General features: G+C 34.8%; 1 protein-coding gene across 2 annotated transcripts; it reads left to right on the top strand.

Moving 5' to 3' along the window:
• The first annotated feature begins 1,841 nt into the window (after positions 1-1,841).
• SMNDC1 (survival motor neuron domain containing 1) lies at positions 1,842-14,701 on the top strand. Of its 2 annotated transcripts, XM_015818837.1 has the most exons (7): positions 1,842-1,966; positions 4,167-4,275; positions 6,020-6,139; positions 8,853-8,995; positions 11,569-11,730; positions 13,574-13,727; positions 14,476-14,701. In XM_015818837.1, the coding sequence occupies exons 3-7, from the start codon at positions 6,020-6,022 to the stop codon at positions 14,611-14,613; spliced, it is 717 nt and encodes a 238-aa protein (XP_015674323.1). In that variant the 5' UTR covers positions 1,842-1,966; positions 4,167-4,275; the 3' UTR covers positions 14,614-14,701. The 2 variants fall into 2 exon arrangements, with proteins under 2 accessions (XP_015674323.1, XP_015674322.1); XM_015818836.1 differs by lacking the exon at positions 4,167-4,275.
• The last annotated feature ends 6,084 nt before the right edge of the window (positions 14,702-20,785 follow it).

The following is a 20,785-nucleotide window of genomic DNA, read 5'->3' as shown; positions in this document are numbered from 1 at the left end:
ATTTTTTCTTATATTTCAAATTCTACCTATTATTTTTTCAATCATAGCTTTAGACCATACCTTTGAATGCTATTTTTCAATTGTTAAATTGCCTAAAAGTTTCATTATGGTCTTATTAAAGCTTTGGTGGCTAAGAGTAATGTATAAATTCTTTATTAACTAGCTTAGCTTTATCTCCCTCATATATGTGTAATAACCTCAATTCAAGGATACCATTTATTCATTTTCTTGTAATTAAATATATATCTTCATTTCTCTGCATACATTCTATTCATGGTTCTGTAAGATCAGGGTTTCTCACTTCAATTCTTTTATGTCCTGTTAATTTTAGAGACACTCTGAATCTGTTCTGGAAATGTAATTTCCTTGCCATTTGGCAAAACTGTGACATTCCCAATATACATCCTCTCAAGCAGATTTCAAAACCGACATCATCCTGAGAAAGAGAATTAGGAAAGTTAGGAAACTGAATTTTTAATGTGAATGTCGGCATATGTTCTTGTTAATTTCTTGTGATGATGGTGAGAGTAATAATGAGAAATTCTTATCTCTTTACAGATGGAAATGGAGAAATTCTACCTAGAATAGACAAGACCTATAATTTACTTTGAGTATTACTTTGTCTTGTTGCATTTTTCTTCTTTAATAAAACTGCTATTCACCTTAAACAGCTCCATAATTCCTATTCATCAGCACTGAATATTTTCACTTCAATAGTTCAAGTTAAGCATTTATTTTTATACTTTTAACTTCCTTTATTTAAAATTAAGTTTGATTATGTGTATCTCCAGAGAAGAAAGTTGATTTCCTCAGTCATCTGCCTCCGTATCAAATGACCAGGAAATAATACTATAATAGGTATTTCCCTTTCAGCTTTGACTTTTTATTACAATAAAAGCAGTACATAGTGTGAGAGCCTACTTCTGTCACACAGTTGGGTTAGGAGAGGATTCCAGAGGAGGCATCCTGTGGAAGATGGATGGTAGCTCTACTGCAGTGTTTCTCAACCTTGACAATTTTAAGGCATGTGGACTTCAACTCCCAGAATTCCACAGCCAGCATTGCTGGCTGGAATTCTGGGAGTTGAAGTCCACATGCCTTAAAATTGTCAAGGTTGAGAAACACTGCAAGAAGCTGGTGTCCCACGACAATCCACCCTCGAAGCTCATCCAATCCACTACAAGCTATTTTTCTTGTTTCATGTATTGATTAATCCTCCTGTATTTCAAATCAATGCAATACATTTAGAGGAATAACATTAAAATACCCTTTGTTTTTTTTCAACGGTAGACTGATCTTTGACAATATTAAATTTCGCAGCAATTTAATTCAACCACCAAAGCTTGCAGCACATCAACGCGAGATAATAATTTATTAAATTTATATTCCGACTGGACGCAAATGCGACATACCAACAGAAATAAATAATGTATCGATCCTGTCTCCCTTTGCCTCCCATTACTTTTCTATTTCTTTTTATCAATTTTTAGAATGTATCTAAAAATACTGCAAAGAATGGATGCCGGTGTGCTTTTATTTTGCATATCGCGCTAGTAATCAGGAGTAGGCAACCTTGGCTCTTTTATGACTGGTGGACTTCAACTCCCAGAATTCTTGAGCCTTCTGGGAGTTGAAGTCCACGAGTCATAAAAGAGCCAAGGTTGCCTACCCCTGCGCTAGTTGTTTCTTTGTGCGTTCGCCACCCGCACCCGAAGGATTCAACAAATGGCGACTGAATCCCGGAAATGCATTGTGACGGGGCGGAAGGGGAGCCCCTTTGCACTTCCGCCGAGTCAGGTGACTCAGGCTCCGTTGAACGCCGGTTTCTTCGCCCGCTGCTCTCGCGAGCGTTCGCTTCCGTCCTCCGGTTTGTGTGCGGGGTCGCTAGGAGCCGCAGGAAGACAGCGCGCGCACTTTTCGTGAGGCCTGCCGGGAGTGAGCGAAGCCCTCTGCGTGCGAAACCAAGGTGAGAGGCCTGCCTTTTTCTCGCTCGGCTTCGCCAGTTTTGGCGCAAAGGGAGCGGGGTGAGGAGAGGACTGGCTCCGGCTCTTCTCTCTCAGAGCGGGAGCCGTCTTTGTTCTTCCCCAGTTTGCAGGCCTTCCCTTCTCCTTTTCTCCCCCTTCGGGGCTTGGCGCATTCTCTCTTCTGCCTAGGCCCACCCGTTGGTCTCCGTTCCGTGACGGCTAGCCCTCAGTTTAGCTCAGGAGTAATAATATCCAGGGTCAGAAGCTTCGGGCCCTGGCTTGGTTTTTAGGTTGATGGAAAATAGATGTCTTTTCTCTGTCCTTAATCCAGTGTTTCTCAACCTTGACAATATTAAGGCATGTGGACTTCAACTCCCAGAATTCCACAGCCAGCAATGCTGGCTGTGGAATTCTGGGAGTTGAAGTCCACATGCCTTAAAATTGTCAAGGTTGAGAAACACTGCCTTAATCCCTTCCCCCATATTAGCAGTTCCTCCGCGGCTTCCTTAATTCTCCGAAAGATGCTTTTGGTTTTCCCCCTTGCGCTTGTTTTTCTTCTTTCTTACACTCTGTTCTCGGTGAAGTCTTTGTTATCACAGCTCCGGGTTTTCTGCTTTGTTACAGAAATGTGTAACTGGCTGTACTAGAGAAATAATGAAGGGCCTTTAATACACAAGGGGTGGGGGTGTCACGTTTGTTTTCTATGGAATAAGATTCAAGTTTAGAACTGGTGCATTATTTTTTTGCCCTCTTCCCAGAAAAGAGTAGCAGTAATCTAGCAGATAAATGGCAGGTTGATGTGTTTCAGAAAATAACAGGTAGGCTCGCTATCAGGCCAAATTCATGTAAATAAGAATTGTATAGTTGTTGTTTTTTCCCTACAGATGAATCCTTTTAAACGATTACTATTACACTTTGTGTAATAGCACTTTAGATGCTGATAACGATTAACTGTGCTCTCTCTTTATCAGTAAATAATATTTCAGCTTGGTTTTTATTGTTTTTTTATTTCTAATTATTTCTGTATTTGATCCTTGTTTGTCATTAACATAAGGACTACTACTGCATTCGTGTCAGAAGGTGCTTCCGGGTTGCAAGAAAGGATTGCTTATAAAAGATTGATGAATTTGAATTGCTACTGGGTTTTATTGTCTTCAAAGTGGGCAGTATTTTTCAAAACAGGTGTCTCAATCCCATCTATTACCTACATGCTAGTAGAAGATTTTCTTGAAAATGAAACATTCCTAGAGAAGGAATGCCAGCTTTTTTATCTTGTCAGCAATATCAAGAAGGCAAAGGTTCCCCACATCTAGGCTTGGGAAGTAAGGTTTCTGTGGATTGCACAAAATGCAAGAGTTTCCTCCTTCTGAAGTACTTGCTAGAAATTTAACATGGGAAGAGTGGGGAAATAAAAAGCTCCAGTATTGTACATTTAGGATATCTTACTTTATCTTTGACAAATTACTATTCACTATTTTTAATAACGAAAGCAAACAATCCAGTGTCTATCTAAACTTGGGATAGGTAGCTTTATTTCTCCAAAGGTTTTGAATTATAAGTGCTGTAACACCTGTCATTATGATAAAGCAGTGGTTCTCAACCTTTTTAATGCCGCGACCCCAACCGGTCGTAAGTCAAGGACTAAACCGGTCGTAAGTCGAGGACTAAACCGGTCGTAAGTCGAGGACTAAACCGGTCGTAAGTCGAGGACTACCCAACCGGTCGTAAGTCGAGGACTTTCCCTGCCCAGGAGCGCCACGCATGCGTGGTTCTGCCCCCTGTGCCGGCCGAGGCGTAGCTGGCAAGCGGCAGAGACGGAGCAGGCCGACCACCAGCTGGCCCAGCCCAAGGGAGGTAAGGCACCCGCCGGAAAAGGGGAAAAAAAATAGCGGACAAAAAAAATGGCGGACAAAAAAAATGGCGGACAGCCTTTCTTGGTGACCCCCGTGAAATGGTCGATCGACCCCAAATGGGGTCCCGACCCACAGGTTGAGAACCACTGTGATAAAGGTATTTTCAACTAACAAAAACATGTCATTTTACTATGTACAATGGAGTTGTGAAACAGCAAAAATATTGGATACAAATACAAATAATCATGCAAGGAATGTTAAAGATTAACATTCAAATGAAACCAGAACTTTATGGATAGCCAATTAGAAAAGACTTATGGGAAACTTTTTTTTTACCTGGTAACTGCAGCAAGATTATGCTCAAAGTTGGAAAAATACTGAAATACCTAGAGTGGAGAAATGGATTGTCAAGATAATGGAATTAACAGAAATGGCAAAATTGATCTGTTTGATCAGAGGTGAGACAATAAGTGCTTTTGGACTTTTTGTTCAAAATGGTGATTTCCTGATTTCAAAGGGTTGTATATGGAAAAAAAGGAAGTACGATGTAACCTTATAGAGGTAGGAAAAATAAAATTTGTTAATAACTGCTGCAAAGAATATTGGAAGTTACTTATTTATATATATTTCCTTTTTTCTTTACTTAACCTACTTTTCACACATTTTTTTGTTTTCTTACCATTACTTCAAATTATTTATTTTTATTTCTATGTAAATCTTTAATAGCACTTAACCTTTGGCCATGTTTCTGGGGAATTATGATAAGCGTAGTTTAAAACATTTGGAGAATATTATGTTGTAACCTGTGTTATTAAAAGTACATCCTGCTCAATATTGTACTTCATTGTTCCCCTTTGTGCAAGTTTCTATTAATAATAAAAATAGTAGTCTACCAAGCAGCACTGTTTTGATTTCTAGGCAGGATATGTTTTGTGTATGTAAAAGGCTTTTTACAGACCTACAAATTGGTAGCAGAAAGATAATTCTAAGTTTTGTTTTTGTGGTTATTACCAGAATTAAAAGAGTTATTAATCTCTTGTAGCATACTAAATTGTCAAATCTAACTCCTTATATGAAACTTGAGTCTAATTAATCTACAGATGGATTTTTATAATACCTTCTGAAACAAATGTCTGCTTTACCTATATTTTTTCTATTAAATGTTATTTAATTTTTTAAAGAAAAGTTTGTATATCAAACTTTTGAGCATCAATATAGTGCTAATAGAACTATTTTATTTCTATTGGGATTTTTAATATTGGCCTATATTGATTTGGTTTAAATGAAAGATGGGCAAGTCATATATTAACAATGACAATCTGCACCTTTTTAAAATTTGATATAACATTAACAAATCATAAACCAAAACATTGATAGTAAAGATTGTAAAGAGGCCTTATATTTTTATTAATGCAATTTATATGGGACTGCCTTTATAAACTTCAGCTGTGAGATAATACGACTGCTGGGTAGTTTTTCAAAATAATTTTAGTGTGGCAGTTTTCATTTCTCCTCTTTGTGATCATATTTTTTTATACTTTCTCTGTTGGTCTACATGAAACATATTTTTGAAAGTACAGTGTAAGATCCACTAGGTATAGGTCTTCTTGAACTTTAAGAAGCTACTCAAGACAATTATATTTTATTGCTTTAATTGGTTGTCCAGTTTCTGTTGTTGCCTCTTAACTTTACGGATATTTTATATTGTTGCTTAAAATGTCTACAGTTGTTTGGTTTGCTTTTAATATAGCTTGATGAAGTAATACAAAGAATATGCCCAAAATGTTAAGCTTATTTTTATGACTAGAAAAGTATTAACAGTCTTTTCAAAGATTATTTTTGAAAATGGAGATTGAGATTAGACTAAAATAAATGTATATTTAAGACCAAAAAGAAAAAAAATGTTTTAATCATGTCCAGTTGTAGTTCAGATATCAACATACTGAGATAATGTATAAATAACCATACAATAATATTAATTTAAATTACTCTTTCAGGATTACTTGGGTCATGTTTGCATCTTGCTATCTATGAAGATTTATAGTATTCAGCCTGATAATCTACATTTCATTTTATCTTATAATCTGAAATACAGAAGAACAAGAGGCTTGAAATAAAATTCTTAATAAATGAATAATCTGGCCATTAAATTGTACGTACAATTAATTTGATTTATATTATAGCTTCTTTTTCTTTTTGTAGATGTCAGAAGACTTGGCAAAACAATTAGCTAGTTATAAAGCTCAGTTACAGCAAGTTGAAGCTGCTTTGACAGGAAATGGAGATAATGAAGATTTATTAAAACTCAAGAAAGATTTGCAGGTGAGAACTGAGAAGAAATAAATTTGCTAATTGAATGTTTCCTATATAGTGAAGAGTTCTGCAGAATTGTGTTTGACTGCTTCTGAAGACCATCTGCTAGGAGACTAATGGACGTCTTTGTGAAGTTGGTTAGCCACTATGAGAACAAACTGCTGGACTAGATGGTCCAGTGGTCCAAACTAACAGGAACTGCTTATGTTCTTATGTTCATTTTAGTAATATCTTAATCAGAATGTGCTGCAAAATAAGATTAAGGTTTAATTAAGTATAAAGTAGTAAATTAATCATTATGTAAATATTAATAAGTTTTTTCCTGAGGATTAAATTAGCTTCAGAAGAATTAGGGCTATCATCTGCTTAAAGGCATCAGTCTATAGTTGCATAAGTATGGTTATAAATAAAAATATTCTGAAGTTTGGTTTAGTATATATACATTATATAAGGTATCATTCTAAAGTAAGAGCATATTGAAAATACATTTTGCCATCTTTCTGATCTATTTTTAACGAGTCATTTTCCACAATATCTTGAGTGTTAAAATATCCTCAGTTATACTATCCTATAGGAATCAGTTAAGCAGGGACTGTTTAATGTGTGACATGTTCACTGAGGGAAATATATTCAAATGGTAAGATTCTGAAACCACATAAGTTTTGTGAGTTTTTTACATTTTTTTTAAAAAAAATGCTTTATAGCTTGTAATTCAAAGGTGTGACTAACATTTGAATTAATTAAAGCTCAACTTCAGCGTGCATAAAAACACAGCAGGGTGAGAGTCATAATAGAGTAAAATTTTTAAAAGATGACTAATAGTGAAGACAAAATTATTTAGATATTTTTCTCTGAAGTGTATATTTTTTCTGCTTGTATCCATTTTTGCATCACAATCTATTTTTTTCATTGGGTAAGATTTGGTCAATATTTCAAGAAATAGCTATTTGACCTTTTTTCATGCACTATAGCCTTCCCCAAATTGTTATCTTCTAGGAAAAAGGTACACAAATCTTGTGATATTCTTCACTCTCTAAAATCTCTATGACCCTGCTGAAATAAAACTAATAATTTCATTGGAGTTAAGGCTTGGCAAAATATGCCACTTTTAATCATTACAGTTTAACCCATACATCAAATAAAACAATTTCAAGTGAAACCATTGCATTGGAAATAAGCAGAAGGACCCAATAAAATTTAAAACCTTATTTTTGATGAGAAATATGACTTGTTTTTTTTCATAATTGGTAAAAGTTGGGTTTCCTTTTGAAGGCAGACAATCTAACTCTCAAAAATTGGGGAACAGAGGAAAGAGTTTTTATTGCCTTAAATCAGTTCTGTTACAGTGCTTTTATTAATGTTTCAATATTCAGAAACCTGGCAAGTTATACATTTCTTTGTATAGTCTCTCCCAACCCAGTGACAGTGAGATAAGTCCAACCTTAACATTTCCCTTTAGATTGATTCTTGTAAATACCTCCCCCACTCCTGTTATAGATCCGAGTTTTGCACAGAAACCTTGGGTTTTCAGGCTGGTCATTCCTTCTTTTAAAAAAACAAAACAAAAAAAACCCCAACTGCAGTAGGCTATTCACAGCCTCTGCATTGCAACCCATACTTTAAGAAACACTGGTGTAGATAGGTAGCCCCAACACAGCTGGACTCCACTAGTTGTAGAAAGGTTATGTTATGTATCTTCAGTAGATTATGATAATCTGATAAAAATGCAGGTACAATAGATTTTTACAGATGTTCTATTTAAACTATGTTTTAAAACTTTTGTTATGGGAATTATAAACCCTTACATATATTTAACGTAATAGTGATGTACTAATTTAGGCAACTCCTATGTTTTGAAGTTTTCATTTTTTAGCCTTGTAGTTTACTAAAAGTTGATTTATACAGAGTTATACAGTCCAAAATACTCTGGATAACATGGTTGGTATCATAATTCATCTTGTAGAGATTGTGTTCATTTGAAAATTTACAAATGTTTTCAAAATGTTGCATTTAAAAGTTTGGTTATCCCTGCTTTAGCACAAAATCCAGAAATTCCAGTTCTTTTACCTATTTTATTGATGTATTCTTTGCATATATTAAAACTGTACTTTGCGGTTTCCTAGAATACGTACATGTTTTGTGCCAGTAATTATTTTTAATAAAAAATGTAAAAAATCAACCCAGAATATTTTTCTGCCACAGTAATTCTTTCTGCATCTATTATATTAGCTGAAGTATAATGATATGAATACAGAATGAGATATTATATGTAATTGTTCACATATGATATGAATATAGTGTAATATTTACCAAGAAAATAGATATTCAGAAAAGGCTAGTCTGTGTGATATTTCAGATTAAATTCTATAGTTACTTAAAAGTCTGCAGAGAAATGAGTGCATTTCATTAAAATAAGCAAGTCTTTTCCTAGGATTAGGAAAGATAGTTGTTAAGGGAGTCACACAGCAGTTGTCAGGTCGACCATACTTCCCTAGTGAAGAGATGCAGCTACTTTAAGGCTGCAGAGAAGTGCTAGATTTGCCATCTCATTGACTTTGGAGCACCTTTTAGGGATTGACTTTGAAATATTGTACTATAAATAAAGTTTTCATGTGCTTTTCCGTCTGTTACTGTATATGCTGCAGTTGGTAAATACTTTTCAAAAGTTGTGGGGATGGGGAGAGAGAATGTTTAAAGTCTTCCTTTTTTCCCCTCCCACCAGGAAGTTATAGAATTAACTAAAGACCTCCTTTCAACACAACCTTCAGAAACTCTTGCAAATTCTGATAGTTCTGCGTCTACCCTCCCCAGTCACACTTGGAAAGTTGGAGACAGATGTATGGCAATATGGAGTGAAGATGGACAGTAAGTGTAGAAAACAAACTTCTGTACAGTTACATGAATTAATACAATTTCATGGTAAGATATTTCCCTTTGGTTTATATTCTCTCCATCGCCATCATGGTAAATACCACCTTGGCAAAAAAAATTGTAACCTACGGTAGTCAGTCCTGGTATCTTTTAAATTATATTTTGTCATCAGCCAACTAGCATAATCACCAAAGCATGGAGAGTACCAAGATGAGGGTGGCTAGTTAAAGGGAGTGCAGGTATAAATATATATCTTAAACAAATACATTGTTTGGGAATATATAGTATTGGTAAATTCCAATTTTGCTTAGTCTATAGTCTCTATTAGTATGATCCCTAATAAACTTTTAAAATTTGGAATACAATAATCAAAATGGAATGATAATGCTTTTCCTCAGTAATTGAAAGGAAAATGCTAAGAATATTATTTGGAGAAAAAAATGGAGCCCTGACAAAAGAGTAATGCATATCAGAAGGGAAGAAGCAAAAGAAGAATCTGTCACACAATCTTTCTTTCTTTATAACAAACATATTTTTAAAAAGTGATAGAATTGGACTCAGAAATGGCAGATTACTTTGGTTACTGTTACGTTCATATAGAAGACTGTTACTTGGTGGAAAAGTAGGTACATGTCTTCTGCTGGTGTTGCTTTGGAGCCATTAATAAGGGCTCAGTCCTTCTGCGATTCCCAAAACTGATACAGGTAGTCCTAGACTTACAATCACTCATTTATGACCACTCAAAATTACAATGGCACTGAAAACAGTGATTTATAATCCATTCTCATGCTTACAACTGATGTAGCATCCCAGTAGAGACACAATCAAACTTTGGGTGCATGGCAGCCAACATATCACACTTGCAGTAACCCAGAATCATGCAAGAGTTGCAGCATCTCGGGATCCTGTGATTCCCCCACCTGCACCCTTTCCTCTAACAAACAACGTGAGTGGCGGAAGTCCAATTTGCTTAACATGCTTAACAATCACATGATTCACTTAAAAACTACAGCGATTTGCTTAACTGTGTCAAAAAGTTTTAAAATTGGGTGTGACTCATTTAACAATTGCCTTGCTTAACAAGGAAAATTCTGGTCTCAATTTGTGGTCATAAGTTGAGGGTTACTTATATTGTAGGGAGCAGACATACTTGAAAGCGTCAAACCCAATCTCTGACAGCAGTATTTCTTTCCTCCAAAATAATTAGGGAAGGGAATACTGCAGCTGGAGAGTATTCTTTTTACGATAATAGACTCACCTTAGGAAGGAGTAGCAATAAACAAGCTTTGATTCCTGAGCTTAACACTAAGGTTAATGAGCTGCCTTTTTAGTAGCATATGGAAATATTCCATCTGAAGGAAATTGTTGTTTTATTCATTTTATTTATTAAATATATATGCTACCCATCTTGCTATCCAAAGCCATTTTTTTCTTTCAATAAAAATTCTATTATATGTTGGTTTCCATTTTTGTTACTTAGATACTTGATGCTAAACACAGTTTCACTGTTGAGTTTCCTTATGGCCACTGAAGCATAGACAGCATTTGCAGTTTCCAAAAGCTGCAGAGAGTGGAATGTCAAGTGTCACTGTAGTGTGTTGAACCACATTGTTTAGACCTTAGTGGAATAGTAGAGAAAAATTGGTGCCTTTAGCTTTGTGGAATTCAAAATAGGAGAATGACTTGGGAGCAACCAAGATTTTTCTGGGGCTGAAGTGAGTACCTGAATTTTTGGAAGCTAAAGAGTCCATTTTGGCCAGGAGAATTTCTGCTACCTTAACTAAAACCAATTAAACTGTACAATCTTCATGTACTCTTGAGAGCAGCAAAATTGGTATTGCAGCCAGTTTAATCTAGTGGTTAAGGCACCAGACTAGAAACCCAGGAGGCTGTCTAAGGCATGATAACTGTCCGGGTGATTTTGGGCCAGTCACTAACTCAGTTCAATTCACATCACAGAGCTATTGTGAAGAGGAAGGAATATTTGCCACCTTGAGTTATTTATCAAATAATATAGGATACAAATAAATTAGGGAATCAGTATGTAGTTCAGAGTGTGAATTGTGCATTCATAGAATATATACATATTTTAATTTATGATTATATTAGATTATTTTGAGTCTTAGCTGATGTGACTGAAAAAACTGGATAATCACCTTTGTAATCTAAATTATTGCCACTTTAATAGATTACAATATTTTTCATATTTTCTTAAATATGCTCTTTGAATATTGGTCATTCTGTGTTTATTTTTAAGAAGCTATGTCATTGGGGTAGTTGTTAATTTAGAGTTTAACAGTGCAATCATATACATATCTGCTCAGAAGTAAATCTTATTTAATTCAATAGAGTTTACTTTTAAGTAAGTGGCTATAGATCAACATGAGTTACTCATGCTGAGAAAGTAAATGTAAATGAATGCCATAAAATAGTCTCAGAATTTCATTGTCAATTCCAACCCACTGTTAAGCAGAAATATATTGAAATGTAATCATTGCATGTTTAAGTTTTGCAGGGTTGAGTCTTAAACCTTTACTCACATGCTTACAGCCATGATATCTTTACAGGTGTTATGAAGCTGAAATTGAAGAGATAGATGAAGAGAATGGTACAGCTGCAGTCACGTTCGCAGGATATGGTAATGCTGAAGTCACGCCTCTACTCAATTTGAAGCCTGTGGAAGAGGGAAGAAAAACAAAGGAAGATAATGGCAACAAGCCTATGTCCAAGTAAGTGGTGGAAATTGTTTCTATTGTTTAATGTGTGGTATCAATCTAAAAAAAGTTCTGTAATTGAAAAATTGTTGATGGGTTTTCTCATTCAGAGATTACATATAGATAAGAATGTTCTGTTGAAGACACATTTTTTTTTTAAAAAAAAATCCAAACCAATGTAGGTGCTCAGGCTATATATGTAGAAGACTCTGCTGAGTCTTGAATAATTAAGCAGGATAATTTGGGCTGAATTTATGACTGCATTAGGCAAAGAAGAATCCCCATGGATCGCCTTCACGTGAAAGGGGAAGTTTGTGAATTATTTGTTCGTAGAACTGCAAAAAGGGCTGTATTGGTTCCATGTCTTTGTAATATATAAGGAAGGGAAAGAGAGAGAGTGAAGTGGAAATGATAGGAATCCATTGGCTTTGTCAAGAATATGGTTATGAATTGGGAAGAAAAAAGCCTTATTGTCACCACCATTACTGCCACTGCCTTCCTTTGGTAAAGATTTCTTTTTTATCAAATACCCTAACATAAATAGAAGTTGACAAAATTTAATCATATAGCTGCTATTATTATAATCATTTTTCTAAAATAAAATAAATCAGAATTTAAGGAACCTACTTATAATAACTTTTCTACCTGTTTCTCTAAAATTTGTTAGTTTTCATTTTTTCAGTGAATATATGTAACTGAACAAATCACATGCCATTCTGTAGAGATGTAAAGAAGTTTCAGCCATTCGTAATTTTTTTTCTGTTAATCAGGGAATGGTATACATTTTGCATTAAATCTTTGCTAAATCCAAACAGGCATCTTCTGCTTTGGTCTGAGTTAAGCAGGGTCTTTTATGAATGTCCATTCAGCCTTGAGTTACTTATTGTATTCATTTCACATGTCTAGTAATTACCATAGATCTGACGAAAAAAAATGGACTTTGGTTTTAGGACAAAAGCAGACAGTCTCATTCCTTCTGAGGTTTTTGGCTGCCATTCTATAGGTTTTCATTGTATTTATGACAAAATCTATACCTACCTCATTGTTTATACCAAAATACTTAAAGGTATTTTGTAGCAATAAAGACATCTGAAATTTGGAGTCCAGTTCCTCAGTTGCTGATTTCCTACTACATATTTAAGATATGAAATTTGCTACCTAACTGAAAGTCCATTGGTCTATTGAAAATGACTTCATTAATCCTAGTGCTGAACTGGTACTGTGACTATGCAGCACCACGGGATTATGTTGACTGTTTTAAGTCAGCCTTCCGTAATCTGATTCTGCCTGAGGATAATGGAATTTATTCCAGGTTTGGAAAGGTTGAAGTATAACATATTAAACTGTTATCTGTAATACTTGTGTTTGCTCTATGACTGAATTTTTTTAATATGAATTTGATGAATAAAATTAATTCTGTAATGCTCGATCAACATTAAGTATTTTCTATACAAAATTTGTGAAAACTTTTATCTTGGAACAACTTTTGAGTTAATTCTAGAGTTCCGTTCGCAAGAAGCAAGCTAGCTAGTTTCAGCTGACTTCTAAAAGAGCTTTGTTCGTAGTGTATGAAAGTGGGATTGCTGTGCTTTATTGAAACTTGCAGTGCACAGATTGCTTTACAGAAGGAATGACAGCACTCAGCAGCTGGAGAATGAAATAGGCGAGGACAGCTGAAGCCCATTGTACTGAGAGTTTATCTTTACATTCACCTAGTACAAGGTGAGACTCTCTTAATCAGTGTATCCTTGCTTTTTGTCTACATGTTCTGAGAATAAAAGTGAATTTATAACAAATTAGTCTAGGTAACTAGGTTATGAACTACACAAGTAACCTTCAGTGACATTTTACTTTCTAGAAAAGAAATGATTGCTCAACAGCGAGAATATAAAAAGAAGAAAGCTTTGAAAAAGGCCCAGCGTATCAAAGAACTAGAGCAGGAACGAGAAGATCAGAAAGTCAAATGGCAGCAGTTCAACAATAGAGCATATTCAAAAAATAAAAAAGGCCAGGTGCGTATGACATGCATATTAGTGTATTGGAGCTATTGAGATATGACAACTAGTTTGCTGGGATGGTTAAGCCACTAGGCTGGAAACCAGGAGACCGTGACTCCTAGTGCTCAGGCACAAAGGGCCAACTAGATGACTTTGGGCCAGCCATTCTGTCTCATCCTTATAAGAAAGGAATGGCAAACCATTTCCTGAAAATCTTTCCAGAAAAAATATGAGGGATTTCATAATAGTATTTTTCACCTTTTTAACAGTTTGCAATTTTACAAGATAAACTAATAGAAAAGTTAAGCATGCACGGTATAAAGCTTTAGGGCAATATTTTGAATTCTAGTAGTTCTAGACTAAAATAGGTATATTGATCATCCCAGAGTCATTTGGTACTCAGAATAGCTCTATAGTTTGAATTTGAACCTTGTTATTTGAGTACAGAGTATTTCCAAAATAAAGCAATCTGTTCTCAGAACATTTTGAATTTGAAATGTTTTGCACAAGCTAGTTTGTACAACAAGCTTTTATGCTGCTGTTGTAAATCTTAATGATGTTTTGTGTATCTCAGATTGTTCAGTTTTGTATGGCCCAGTGAAGTATAATTTAATCAATCTCTTTGTATAGAAATAAGCCAAATAGATAAAATTTATATGATTCAGAATGTTTAATCGCTGATAAACTGCATTATTGATATAGTAAATTATTATTTGTTGCATTTTCAAAGTAATTAAAATTGTTTTTTTAATTTGTTCCACAGGTAAAGCGGAGTATTTTTGCTTCTCCTGAGAGTGTTACAGGGAAGGTTGGAGTTGGGACCTGTGGAATTGCAGACAAACCTATGACACAGTACCAAGATACATCGAAGTATAATGTTAGACATTTGATGCCCCAGTAATTAAGGGGGAAATTGTCATATTTGCAGGGCTTTACATTTATCTTTTTATTGTTATATTTTTCTAACAGTAAACAATTGGTGCGTAATGAAAATGGTGTTGCCATCACTTGGCTTTTGCTGGTACAAGCCTTAATTATTACAAATATTCAGATGACCCCGTTATTGTTCTAAAATTTTGTATAGATATGCACAACTTTGAATGTTGAAGAAATGCCCTTTGCAATATTTTGAAGCCTTCAGTCTGATATAGTGTCTTTATTCAGCCACATACTGAAAATACTACCAAGCAAACAAGGATGTAATAAAATAATTATCCCATATTTTTGCTCTTTTTGATATCTAACAGTCGTATTACCTTCCTACAAGAGCATTATTAGGTGTTCTTTATTTGTTCAGAAATAATTCAATTGAGATATTTATTGGGATTTTACTCTGATTGAATATAGACTGGAATGTGCTGATAGGAAGTGTTTTTCATCTGAAAGAGCAGAAACCTAGACCTACAATCTTGGTAAAGATAACTAGACAGATTTCATGCTTAACAATGACTTTCCTCAAGATGAGGAATTGGTCCCAAATCTCACATCCTTTCATTAGTGCTGTATGATTCTATATCCATTGCTTTAGCTAGTTAAAGATAGATGGATTCAGACATGTTAGACTTAGAAAGTATCAAAATGTATCATAATGTCTCAAGTCACTCCAAACCCGGTGCAAGAACTTGGAGACTCCTCCACCCTAACTACATATGAGATCTTAATATTGAGTATGGAATAGCTTAGAACCATGCAAAACATTTTGTTATAGTTAAAAACTCATGAATGAGAGTGAGTTTTCTCTGTGGAGTGAAAAAATATTAGGAACTGGCTGATTTATGCTGTGTTTCTAAATACCAAATTTTGTAAGTCTGGAAAAAGGCAGAGAATCTTTTCAGAAAAAAACATGCTTAACACTGGCAACCTGGAAAGTGTGTTTATAGAAGTTAAAGTTAATAAGAATGTAGCTATGATCTCCATAAGTTTTTCTCAGTAATTTTCAAGGATGGACTAGCACTTTAAAACTGGGAGATATGAATTATACACTTGGAAGTAGTTATTTTCACTGAAAATGTAATGGCTTATTATGATGCAGTTATTTAACAAACCTACTGCAAAAAGTCATTTAGTGCTTACTCAGTTTTACAGTTGATCCAGCTATATTTCAGTATAGATGGTGTTCTCTTCCAATAATGCCACAATTCAACTGTATTACTTTAGCTGAACGTTCTTGATTTTATTTGGAAAACCACGTGTAAATGTTCTGGCATTCTTGTATCTTCTGGATGAAATTGCTTCCCTTCGCTGTGTATAGGGTAGCAATGGCATCTTTTAATCTTGCAAATGTGTTTGAGAGAAAAAGTTAATGTATAGCCCTGTATACAGTGTAAATAAATATTTTTGTAAAATATGGTGTTAATGAACAAGAGTGAATTTAGTTATTACTCCTACTAAATAATTCAGAAGTAATTCTTGCTCATTAATCTGAATGCCATTGCTTATGTCTGTTACATTGTAGTTCCCTTTTGTAATTTGTTTTCTGAATTAAAATCAGGTAACATCAATACTTGTTGATACACACATTAGTGAAAGTCTGCCACTTTATCAGCATTTAAATCCATAATTAGTAGATTATAATCCACCTATAGATTCTTCCCGTCAACAAAAAGGCAAAGTAATTTTTATTACTGTGTTGATCTCAGTTTTGTATGTAACTTTTATTAAAATAAAGTGTTTAAAATTTGTTTGCTATGTCCCCAAAACCTTGTTAAAATGATTTGATATAAGTTGATATACCATTACTAAAGAGTAGGGGAAAGGGGTAATCCAGATAGAAATGTGCTTGTTTTACCATTTATGAGGAAAATGTTCTTATAAAGGTATGATATATCCTGGACTTAATATGACTCTATTTTGAGCATTTGGGTACTAACTGAACAACATAGTTGCAAACTTTGTGTTACAATATTTTATGGATAAATAGCTTCTTTATTTGGGAAAAATAGTTTTTGAAATACATAAAGCTAGAATTGTGGGTAAAGAACAAATACAAACTGAATTCACTAAAGGAGCTTAGGATCTGAATCTGTAGTTAACGCTTATGTCCAGATAGGTCTTTGAACTATTGCTTCTTTACAGTGAGGGAAAAAAGTATTTAATCCCCTGCTGATTTGGTATGTTTGCCCACTGACAAAAGAAATGATCAGTTTATGATTTTAATGGTAGGTTTATTTTAACAGTGAGAGACAGAATAACAAAAAAAAAAATATCCAGAAAAACTCATTTCAAAAAAGTTATAAATTGATTTGCATTTTAATGAGTGAAATAAGTATTTGACCCCTTCACAAAACATGACTTCGTACTCGGTGGCAAAACCCTTGTTGGCAATCACAGAGGTCAGACGTTTCTTGTAGTTGGCCACCAGATTTGCACATATCTTAGGAGGAATTTTGTCTTACTCTTTGCAGATCCTCTTCAAGTCATTAAGGTTTCAAGGCTGATGTTTGGCAGCTCGAACCTTCAGCTCCTTCCACAGATTTTCTATGGGATTAAGGTCTAGAGACTGTCTAGGCCATTATAGGACCTTAATGTGCTTTTTGAGCCATTCCTTTGTTGCCTTGGCCGTGTGTTTTGGGTCATTGACATGCTGGAATACCCATCCACGATCCATTTTCAATGCCCTGGCTGAGGGAAGGAGGTTCTCACCCAAGATTTAATGGTACATGACCCTGTCCATCGTCCCTTTGATGTGGTGAAGTTGTCCTGTTCCCTTAGCAAAAAAACACCCGCAAAGCATAATGTCTCCACCTCCATGTTTGACGGTGGGGATGGTGTTCTTGGGGTCATAGGCAGCATTCCTCTTCCTCCAAACACGGCGAGTTGAGTTGATGCCAAAGAGCTCGATTTTGGTCTCATCTGACTACAACACTTTCACCCAGTTCTCTGAATCTTTCAGATGTTCATTGGCAAACTTCAGTCCTTCATAGTATTGTTTATTATCAACTGTTTTCTTGATGACTATGGTCCCAGCTGCCTTGAGATCATTGACAAGATCCTCCCATGTAGTTCTGGGCTAATTCCTCACCATTCTCATGATCATTGAAACTCCCCGAGGTGAGATCTTTCACAGAACCCCAGACTGAGGGAGATTGACAGTTATTTTGTGTTTCTTCCATTTGCGAATAATCGCACCAACTGTTGTCACTTTCTCACCAAGCTGCTTGGCAATAGTCTTGTAGCCCATTCCAGCCTTGTGTAGGTCTACAATCTTGTCCCTGACATCCTTGTCAGCTCTTTGGTCTTGGCCATAGTGGAGAGTTTGGAATCTGATTGATTGCTTCTGTGGACAGGTGTCTTTTATACGGGTAACAAGCTGAAATTAGGAGCACTCCCTTTAAAAGAGTGCTCCTAATCTAAGCTTGTTACCTGTATAAAAGATACCTGGGATCCAGAAACCTTGCTGATTGATAGGGGATCAAATACTTATTTCACTCATTAAAATGCAAGTCAATTTATAACTTTTTTGAAATGCGTTTTTCTGTATTTTTTTGTTATTCTGTCTCTCACTGTTAAACCTACCATTAACATCATAGACTGATCATTTCTTTGTCAGTGGGCAAACATACAAAATCAGGGGATCAAATAATTTTTCTCCTCACTGTATAAAATTGTTACATCTTGTAAACCATTTAAAAAACAACTTGTGATTCATCATGAGAATACTGGAAAAAAAACTTGTAATTAATCTATTTTATAGGGGTTGAGCATGCAGCCCAACATGGCCAGGAGTGTCCAGCATAGATGCTGCTGCACCCATGTGAAATGCTGGGTTGTAATTCTCAAAGCATGTGAGTGTTTGGGGTTAAGATGTTGATTGTGTTTTGGGAACTTCTGTTAATATAAGTGATACCAGAAAGTAGAAAAATAACAAACTTACTTGAAATAAAATGTCATAAAATTTATTTATATATTTAAACAAGTTAAAATAGATGGCCACAAACAAAAGAATTATGTTTACAATGATGAAAATGCAACAATGTTGTCAGCACCATCCCTGCACCATTACAGATAAGAGAGATGCAATCAGCATTTCGGTATTGTTTTATACTGGTCAATCTGCGTATTAGAGATTTATTGGGATGTTTTGTAGCTTTCAAATCCTCAAAAAGTACCAGTTGGCTACAGAATCAAAATATAACTGCCATAGTTCAGGCGAATTCAAAGGAATTGAAAAGGTGACAGAAGACACCTTAAAAGTGAGCTTGCACTGAAGTTCATATGTAGTCAAAATGTACAGTATTCATTCAGGATACATTTGTTTAGGATTGGAATTGCATTCTTAGACTAGTGCAATATCATAGTACTATGTAGAATCATAGCACCATGTGATTTCCCCTTTTAAAGATTGCAAAAGAATTCCATAATTTATTAAAAATGGGAAAAAAAAATCCTGATTTTTTTTCTCTCCCGATAAATATCTGAGTAACATTATAGTGGCACAACCCTAATTTTTGCATTAGATACTGGCTAACATGATAGAAGATAAAATGAGTGCATTAGATTTAAGATCCTGAATTGTATTTACTTTCCGTCATTCAGAGCCGCACACTTAAATGCTAGTAAGATTACATTGCAATTTCATTAGCTTGTTTCTTTTAAGTAGCAAAACAGTAAAAGCTTTTTTTTTTTTTTGGCTAGGAATCAAGAAAATATGTTGGGGTTTTTCAACTAAGATATCAAACTAGAATTATATCCTTTGCTATGAGTAGATTTGAACATCACAAGCAGCGTTTACATACTTCAGTTTAGTAAGAATAATCTTTACAAATCCAAGATCTACATGGTGTGGTTGAGGAAAAGAATACATGGAAAGTAATTTCTAGCAATTGTGATTTTAAAAAGCAATTTAATGCAAGTAACATGTCACCCAGTAAGTGCAGTATTCTGCACCAACTAATTTCAATAAAAGCACTGTCAGCACTGCCAGAGTAGTTTTGTCTGTAAAAATAACTATCTTGCTATTTATTTGAATTACATATTTACTGTAATAGGTAAACATTTTATACAAGATGCTAGCTTGCATTCACTTGAAATGTACTCCAAATGGAGCTTAATAAGCAATTTAAAACAGCCAGCAAGTTACTATGAAGAAAAAATGTCTGCACATATCCCCCTCATTATGACCAATTGCAGCTTTGTATACTCTCCCTTAATAAATTAGCTGAAATTGGTAGTATTGGATTAGTGAATTGGCTTTCATCTTCCTGACTTGTTTGCTATGTGTACTTAAATTCTATTAGGAAGTAGCCTAATTGAAGCTCCTTCAAGGGGGTTTAATAATTTTGTTCTATGATTACATTTTTTAGGGATCATTGTATTTGGTCTTTTAAGTTTCTTTTGCTGCTAGAAATAAAGTATAAATACAATGGTTAGAGCTAAGGATGTTCCAAGTTATTTGTAGTCATAGGGTCTTCCCTGTTGGTCTTTATTTGCCTTATTGTTTCAACATTTATAGATACCCTAAATAAAGTACAGATTGAGTGAGCTGATCAGTGAATGCCATATAGACTCATAGCAATAACCATTAAAATCCTGCTAGATTATTTCTTCAGTTGTTAATAAATTCAACCTTTGGCATAGCACAGAATGGTAATTATTATTTTTGAAAGCTTCTAAAAGCAGAACCATTGGCTCATATCTTGAAAAATTGATCAGTGTATTTTTAGTTACTTTGTCCAGTGCTAATGAGAACTGGCCCTGAGATACAAACTCCTGCTTCTTTTGCAGACAAGAGTTACTGTTTGCAGTGTTACATTCCTAGAAGTACATTTCAAAACAAAACACTGTATTTGTACTACATGTTACTGCAGGATAGGGAAGAATACCAAAGATGATACCAATATCTGAGGCACAAGGAAGCATTTACATAATAAAGTGAGGTACTTCCAACTGGTATTATCTAGGACTACTTCAGTATACTGTATTTGTGTCTTTGCTATTTTTGAAAAGATGTTCCCAACTTTTAAGGGATCTTTAGAACCCCTTAAAAAAAACTTTTAGCACATGCCAAACATTATATGTTTTCTGATTTGACCAGCTAAATAGTACAAATAATTCAAGATTCATAGTAAAACATC

This window comes from Protobothrops mucrosquamatus, unplaced genomic scaffold (genome assembly GCF_001527695.2).
Source record: "Protobothrops mucrosquamatus isolate PMUCROS unplaced genomic scaffold, P.Mucros_1.0 scaffold803, whole genome shotgun sequence".
NCBI lineage: Eukaryota > Metazoa > Chordata > Lepidosauria > Squamata > Viperidae > Protobothrops > Protobothrops mucrosquamatus.
This window is presented reverse-complemented; position numbering and strand designations above follow the sequence as displayed.

Excerpts from the sequence above, each read along its gene's own strand:
- SMNDC1 (XM_015818836.1), top strand. The coding sequence starts at position 6,020 with ATGTCAGAAGACTTGGCAAAACAATTAGCTAGTTATAAAGCTCAGTTA. Across the intron at positions 6,140-8,852 it reads AACTCAAGAAAGATTTGCAG|GAAGTTATAGAATTAACTAA; the intron begins GTGAGAACTGAG and ends CCCTCCCACCAG. Across the intron at positions 11,731-13,573 it reads GGCAACAAGCCTATGTCCAA|AAAAGAAATGATTGCTCAAC; the intron begins GTAAGTGGTGGA and ends TTTACTTTCTAG.